Source organism: Procambarus clarkii, chromosome 26 (genome assembly GCF_040958095.1).
Source record: "Procambarus clarkii isolate CNS0578487 chromosome 26, FALCON_Pclarkii_2.0, whole genome shotgun sequence".
In the NCBI taxonomy this organism is placed as follows: Eukaryota; Metazoa; Arthropoda; class Malacostraca; order Decapoda; family Cambaridae; genus Procambarus; species Procambarus clarkii.
The window spans coordinates 7,098,127-7,106,298 of NC_091175.1; the positions used below are offsets into that span (position 1 = coordinate 7,098,127).

At 53.2% G+C, this 8,172-nt stretch overlaps 1 protein-coding gene across 1 annotated transcript; it reads left to right on the forward strand.

Annotated features, from left to right (window-relative positions):
- The first annotated feature begins 874 nt into the window (after nucleotides 1-874).
- LOC138368701 (uncharacterized PE-PGRS family protein PE_PGRS54-like) lies at nucleotides 875-3,706 on the forward strand. Its single transcript, XM_069331422.1, has 2 exons — nucleotides 875-2,489; nucleotides 2,604-3,706. Exons 1-2 carry the CDS (start codon nucleotides 875-877, stop codon nucleotides 3,704-3,706), a joined length of 2,718 nt encoding a protein of 905 aa, XP_069187523.1.
- The last annotated feature ends 4,466 nt before the right edge of the window (nucleotides 3,707-8,172 follow it).

Genomic DNA, 8,172 nt, shown 5'->3' on the forward strand with positions numbered 1-8,172 from the left:
TTTACTTCTGGTTGGTGTGGGTTGTGGGTTGTGGTGGAGCCTGTCTGGTCGTTGGGTTGTGGTGGAGCCTGTCTGGTCGTTGGGTTGCTGTGGGTTGTGGTGGAGCCTGTCTGGTCGTTGGGTTGGTGTGGGTTGTGGGTTGTGGTAGAGCCTGTCTGGTCGTTGGGTTGGTGTGGGTTGTGGGTTGTGGTAGAGCCTGTCTGGTCGTTGGGTGGGTGTGGGTTGTGGGTTGTGGTAGAGCCTGTCTGGTCGTTGGGTGGGTGTGGGTTGTGGGTTGTGGTGGAGCCTGTCTGGTCGTTGGGTGGGTGTGGGTTGTGGGTTGTGGTAGAGCCTGTCTGGTCGTTGGGTGGGTGTGGGTTGTGGGTTGTGGTGGAGCCTGTCTGGTCGTTGGGTTGCTGTGGGTTGTGGTGGAGCCTGTCTGGTCGTTGGGTTGGTGTGGGTTGTGGGTTGTGGTGGAGCCTGTCTGGTTGTTGGGTTGGTGGCACTGGTTGTGGGTGGATGTTGTTGGCCTTAGCTGTTGATGGTAGTGGTCATTTGGTGAGGTCAATGGTCTTTTAAGGTGGTGTTAGTTAGCAATAAATATACTATTTTTCAGTGAAATTGGTCAAACGTGGTGAGAACGGTTTGTTAGGCTGGTGTTCTTCCGGTCCCATACTTGGAGAACTGGAAGGTGATGCTGACAGTATAACACTGTCTACCCTAGACAAGTGTCTGTCTATGCTGACAGCATGGCTCCCCTTCCCCTACTTCAATAGCCAAGTGTCAGCATAAGACTGTTTACCCTGGGGGTGAGCACTCGGACCCCCGGGGGGGGGGGGGGTGCATGTGTGTGTGTGTGTGTAGGCACTTGAGTCTGTCAACACAGGGGTGTGAGATGGGTGGTGGTGGTGATGGTAGTGCTGACAGTAGTGATGGCAGCGGTGACGGTGGGGACAGTGGTGATGGCAGCGGTGACGGCGGGGGCAGTGGTGATGGCAGCGGTGACGGCGGGGGCAGTGGTGATGGCAGCGGTGACGGCGGTGACAGTGGTGATGGCAGCGGTGACGGCGGTGGCAGTGGTGATGGCAGCGGTGACGGTGAGGGCAGTGGTGATGGCAGTGGTGACGGCGGTGGCAGTGGTGATGGCAGTGGTGACGGTGGTGGCAGTGGTGATGGCAGCGGTGACGGTGGGGACAGTGGTGATGGCAGCGGTGACGGCGGTGACAGTGGTGATGGCAGCGGTGACGGCGGTGGCAGTGGTGATGGCAGCGGTGACGGCGGGGACAGTGGTGATGGCAGCGGTGACAGTGGTGATGGCAGCGGTGACGGCGGTGACAGTGGTGATGGCAGCGGTGACGGCGGTGACAGTGGTGATGGCAGCGGTGACGGCGGTGGCAGTGGTGACGGCGGTGACAGTGGTGATGGCAGTGGTGACGGCGGTGGCAGTGGTGACGGCGGTGACAGTGGTGATGGCAGCGGTGACGGCGGTGACAGTGGTGATGGCAGCGGTGACGGCGGTGGCAGTGGTGATGGCAGCGGTGACGGCGGTGACAGTGGTGATGGCAGTGGTGACGGCGGTGGCAGCGGTGACGGCGGTGACAGTGGTGATGGCAGCGGTGACGGCGGTGGCAGTGGTGATGGCAGCGGTGACGGCGGGGACAGTGGTGATGGCAGCGGTGACGGCGGTGACAGTGGTGATGGCAGCGGTGACGGCGGTGACAGTGGTGATGGCAGCGGTGACGGCGGTGACAGTGGTGATGGCAGCGGTGACGGCGGGGACAGTGGTGATGGCAGCGGTGACGGCGGGGACAGTGGTGATGGCAGCGGTGACGGCGGTGACAGTGGTGACGGCAGCGGTGACGGCGGTGGCAGTGGTGACGGCAGCGGTGACGGCGGTGACAGTGGTGATGGCAGCGGTGACGGCGGGGATAGTGGTGATGGCAGCGGTGACGGCGGGGACAGTGGTGATGGCAGCGGTGACGGCAGCGGTGACGGCGGTGACAGTGGTGATGGCAGCGGTGACGGTGAGGGCAGTGGTGACGGCAGCGGTGACGGCGGTGACAGTGGTGATGGCAGCGGTGACGGTGATGGCAGCGGTGACGGTGATGGCAGCGGTGGCGGCGGAGGCAGTGGTGATGGCAGCGGTGACGGTGGGGACAGTGGTGATGGCAGCGGTGACGGTGGTGACAGTGGTGATGGCAGCGGTGACGGCGGTGACAGTGGTGATGGTGGTGACAGTGGTGATGGCAGCGGTGACGGTGGTGACAGTGGTGATGGCAGCGGTGACGGCGGAGGCAGTGGTGATGGCAGCGGTGACGGTGGTGACAGTGGTGATGGCAGCGGTGACGGCGGTGACAGTGGTGATGGCAGCGGTGACGGCGGTGACAGTGGTGATGGCAGCGGTGACGGTGGGGACAGTGGTGATGGCAGCGGTGACGGCGGTGACAGTGGTGATGGCAGTGGTGACGGTGGTGACAGTGGTGATGGCAGCGGTGACGGCGGTGACAGTGGTGATGGCAGCGGTGACGGCGGTGACAGTGGTGATGGCAGCGGTGACGGCGGTGACAGTGGTGATGGCAGCGGTGACGGCGGTGACAGTGGTGATGGCAGCGGTGACGGCGGAGGCAGTGGTGATGGCAGCGGTGACGGCGGTGACAGTGGTGATGGCAGCGGTGACGGCGGTGACAGTGGTGATGGCAGCGGTGACGGTGGGGACAGTGGTGATGGCAGCGGTGACGGTGGTGACAGTGGTGATGGCAGCGGTGACAGTGGTGATGGCAGCGGTGACAGTGGTGATGGCAGCGGTGACGGCGGTGACAGTGGTGATGGCAGCGGTGACGGCGGAGGCAGTGGTGATGGCAGCGGTGACGGCGGTGACAGTGGTGATGGCAGCGGTGACGGTGGTGACAGTGGTGATGGCAGCGGTGACAGTGGTGATGGCAGCGGTGACGGTGGTGACAGTGGTGATGGCAGCGGTGACAGTGGTGATGGCAGCGGTGACGGTGGTGACAATGGTGATGGCAGCGGTGACGGTGGGGACAGTGGTGATGGCAGCGGTGACGGCGGTGACAGTGGTGATGGCAGCGGTGACGGTGGTGACAGTGGTGATGGCAGCGGTGACAGTGGTGATGGCAGCGGTGACGGTGGTGACAGTGGTGATGGCAGCGGTGACGGCGGTGACAGTGGTGATGGCAGCGGTGACGGTGGGGACAGTGGTGATGGCAGCGGTGACGGTGAGGGCAGCGGTGACAGTGGTGATGGCAGCGGTGACAGTGGTGATGGCAGCGGTGACGGCGGTGACAGTGGTGATGGCAGCGGTGACGGCGGTGACGGCGGTGACAGTGGTGATGGCAGCGGTGACGGTGGGGACAGTGGTGATGGCAGCGGTGACGGTGGGGGCAGTGGTGATGGCAGCGGTGACGGTGGTGACAGTGGTGATGGCAGCGGTGACGGTGAGGGCAGTGGTGATGGCAGCGGTGACAGTGGTGATGGCAGCGGTGACAGTGGTGATGGCAGCGGTGACGGCGGGGACAGTGGTGATGGCAGCGGTGACGGTGGGGACAGTGGTGATGGCAGCGGTGACGGCGGTGATGGCAGCGGTGACGGCGGGGACAGTGGTGATGGCAGCGGTGACGGCGGTGATGGCAGCGGTGACGGCGGTGACACACAAGAGTGTGCGGTGGTGGCAGAGAACCAACATCTTGACACTATTGATTGTACTAAGTGATTTTGAGCAGTGTGGCGTTATCCTCGCGCCGGGGCCCCCTGGCACCGGGGCCCTCCCTGGCACCTTGGCCCCCCAGGCAAAGGGGCCCCCTTGGCACCAGGGCCCCCCGGCTCCTGGAGCCCCCCCCCCCCCCCCAGGCACACTCCGCCCCCTTCTGTTACTGCTCCCGGTACGGCTCCTGCTCATGTCTTGGTTAGTGCTTTGTCCAAGTCCGGGGCCTTGGACAAGGATCGGACTTGCACTGCAGGAATACAGTGAGGATATTAACTAACTAACGAGGTCCGACCTCGTTAGTCTCAGAGCAGATCCCGTGAAATGCAGGTCTAATAGGACTAATTACCTCATGAAACTACCTGCGTGATGGTTTCATGACGTAGAACAAAACAGAAACATTGCAAGTAGGTTGATACATGACTGACACGTGTCTTAATCACCCTTATGATTTACTGTCTTGTATTTCCCAGTCTTTAATTTACACGCCACAATGACTCATCAGTCATATTCCCATTACATGTAATGATGACATCGTAAAAATGGGCAAAACCCATTAAAATTTACCTCAAGTATTATACTTCAACGCTAAATTAAAGGTGGCGTTATACGTGATGTTGCAAGTCATCTGTTAGTCAAGATATCCATCAGCATCTAACAGCAAGTATCTAGAGAGAGAGAGAGAGAGAGAGAGAGAGAGAGAGAGAGAGAGAGAGAGAGAGAGAGAGAGAGAGAGAGAGAGAGAGAGAGAGAGAGACTGCCTTTGGGCCAATGGCACTAAAGCGCATCGTAGAACACCAGTGCCACGGCAAGAGCCACGGCAGGAGCCACGGCAGGAGCCACGGCCCGGAGGACACAGAATACGTGCCGCTGTGTTGCTCTATGCAAAAGGCAGCAACGAACAAGCGTATTGGTCACCAACACGACCAGTACCTTTAACCCACAACATAACACGGCCTCACAGTTGACAAAATGTGAAGCTGTATCACAACCTCACGTCACAGCTGACAAAATGTGAAGCTGTATCACAACCTCACGACACAGCTGACAAAATGTGAAGCTGTATCACAACCTCACGACACAGCTGACAAAATGTGAAGCTGTATCACAACCTCACGACACAGCTGACAAAATGTGAAGCTGTATCACAACCTCACGTCACAACTGACAAAATGTGAAGCTGTATCACAACCTCACGTCACAGCTGACAAAATGTGAAGCTGTATCACAACCTCACGACACAACTGACAAAATGTGAAGCTGTATCACAACCTCACGTCACAACTGACAAAATGTGAAGCTGTATCACAACCTCACGTCACAGCTGACAAAATGTGAAGCTGTATCACAACCTCACGTCACAACTGACAAAATGTGAAGCAGGGAGTCATAGAGAATACCATTGATTACATGCCGTCACGGGAGCAAATGGTATAGGGGCCCCCCTCACCACCCAGAGTGCCAGGCACTAACACGCTGTTCTCCATGTTGTTAGAGCCGTCTAAGAGATAGTTGAGACCAGTGCCATTCGCCTGGCCAAAGGTGACAAACCAGGGAGTATTCTGTGGGTGTTGTAGCGGTGGAACCCTGGTGAAGGTAGAGAAGTGGTTCACCCATGATGGCAGAACGTGGACTCAACCTCCTGTCAATACTCAGTCACGGGTTGACTGTCTTTAGCTCTCTGCTCTGTGTCGTCGATATTTTTTTTGTGGTCTCTGTTGTTAAATGTTGCATGCCATAAGAGAGCAACGTGGGTATGCCTGGTGTATAGATCCCGTCAGTCACTGTACCTCTCCCTGGCCATGATTGGTATAGTTTCAGTAACATAGTAAAGATTATCTTTATTTGTTAAATAAGTAGACGTATATAGTTTCTATAACTCCAGTTCGTAACAAAACACATCTTACTCTTCCATCTTCACATTTAAAACAGTCCACAATATTATAATTTTTGTTATTTGTAAATAAACAATCTCTGTCAATATCTATTTGTATACGCCATAATAAATATTGAGTAAATTAAATCTAAGCCAATTGACTACCAGCAAATATGGCATCTATTGGCGGCCCACAACACTGGTGGTCCACAACACTGGCGGCCCACAACACTGGCGGCCCACAACATTCAGGAACATTAGTAAAATATCAACATTTGTGTATTTTTGCGCCAATGCTGATAGAGGGAGAGTTGGGGGGGGGGGGTCAGGGCAGGTTGGGGGGAGGGGGGTGTCAACAACAGCTGCTCGCAAGATGGTGAGAAACCTGCTGACACCTGAATATTGTCATATACGCCAAAGAGGCTACAAAATTTATATATATATATATATATATATATATATATATATATATATATATATATATTTTGTAGAGGCTACAAAATTTATATATATATATATATATATATATATATATATATATATATATATATATTGTTAAATATGACCGAAAAGTTAAGATTAATAATTCTAACACGAATGTTCTCAATATTTCTTATGTTTCTTTTCACTGTCGATGGTAATTGAAAAATCAATTCTCCAAAATTCATTTTTATTTATAGTCTGACGCGACGCTTGAACGCGTTTTGTAATAACTTATTACATTTTCAAAGACTTTAGTTTACACACACAACTGTAACCTGTAAACACGCTAATCCGTCATACTTATACTCGCATTTGGGTGAGGTGATATGGCTCAACAGTTTTGGATGAGGTGAACAAACTTTTGACCAACACAAGACAGATCACGGTTCAATGGGTATAAATTGGATAAGTGAAAGGGAAGAATGGAAGTAACTGCAAAGGGCCTATTGGCCTATACTTCCTCTTGATGCTTCTATATTGGTGCCGAGTCTTGAAGTGGGTAGAATATAATTGTGCGTTAATTGACTGTTGATTGCTGGTGTTGACTTTTTGATGTGTAGTGCCTCGCAGATGTCGAGCCGCCTGCTATCGTTGTATCTATCGATGATTTCTGTGTTGTTTGTTAAGACTTCTCTGGTGTTGGTCTGGTTATGGGAAGAGATTACATGTTCCTTAATGGAGCCCTGTTGCTTATGCATCGTTAAACGCCTGGAAAGAGATGTTGTTGTCTTGCCTATATACTGAGTTCTTTGAGGCTTACAGTCCCCAAGTGGGCATTTGAAGGCACAGACGACGTTGGTTTCCTTCAAGGCATTCTGCTTTGTGTCTGGAGAGTTTTTCATGAGTAGGTTGACCGTTTTTTTGGTTTTATTGTAAATTGTCAATTGTATTTTCTGATTTTTGTCTGTAGGGATAACGTTCCTATCAACAATATCTTTCAGGACCCTTTCCTCCGTTTGAAGTCATGAGCTGTCGAAAAGAAGTTCCTGTAAAATAGTCTAATAGGGGGGTACATGTGTTGTGTTAGTTGCATCACTGGACACATGACCCAGTGAGTGTTGCAACACAGGACACATGACCCAGTGAGTGTTGCAACAGAGGACACATGACCCAGTGAGTGTTGCAACACAGGACACATGACCCTGTGAGTGTTGCAACACAGGACACATGACCCAGTGAGTGTTGCAACACAGGACACATGACCCAGTGAGTGTTGCAACACTGGACACATGACCCAGTGAGTGTTGCAACACAGGACACATGACCCAGTGAGTGTTGCAACACTGGACACATGGCCTATCATGATGTCCCCCGTGTGTATGAATATGCACGCATGTGCGTTTGCTCATTAGTATGTGTATACACGTGTGTGTGTATAAGCAAGCGTGTGTGTGTGTGTGCACGCGTTTGCGTGTGCGTGTGTGCGCGCGTGAGCACCTATAATATCATCATCTCTCCATTTCCGGTGTGATCAATATGTCAATAATGTGGTCGTTTCAATAATTTGTTCTCTTCCCACTTTATATTAAATCACCACTAAAGCCGTTGTCGCCCGCGTGTCCCAACATCCTCCCCTTCCCTTACATAGCGTGTGCACGTGCGTGTGTGTGCACGTGCGTGTGGATGCTCATGGTGTAGGTGTGGACGCGTGCATCCCTCCCTGTAACAACTAGAACAACACACCTGTGAGTGGACGCAACACAAAGCCTGTCTCCGGCGGCTCACATAAACAGGATAACATCAGCAGCGAACTCCAGCAAATAACTCGTAAATAACGTGTCATTTAAAGAACAAATTCAACAGGAGCCGTGATGTGGGTTCGAACCTACGCGCTGGTTGTTCCCCAGGCACACGCCCTAGCCAACTAGCCTACGACATGGTCAAAAGAATTGTGTCAAAGATGGTCAAGAAGTCATTAGGATCACTATACACCGCATAGGGCAGACCAGGTTTACAGTACGCCGCACCGTCCTGGAGCCCCACCTAAAAAAAACACATAAGGAAACTCGAAAAGTTTCAGAATTTTGCAATGAGACTCGTCCTTTGAATTGCGAAGGGATGAGGTGTGAAGAGAAACTGAAAGAATTGAACCTGACCAAGTTAGAAAAGGAGAAGA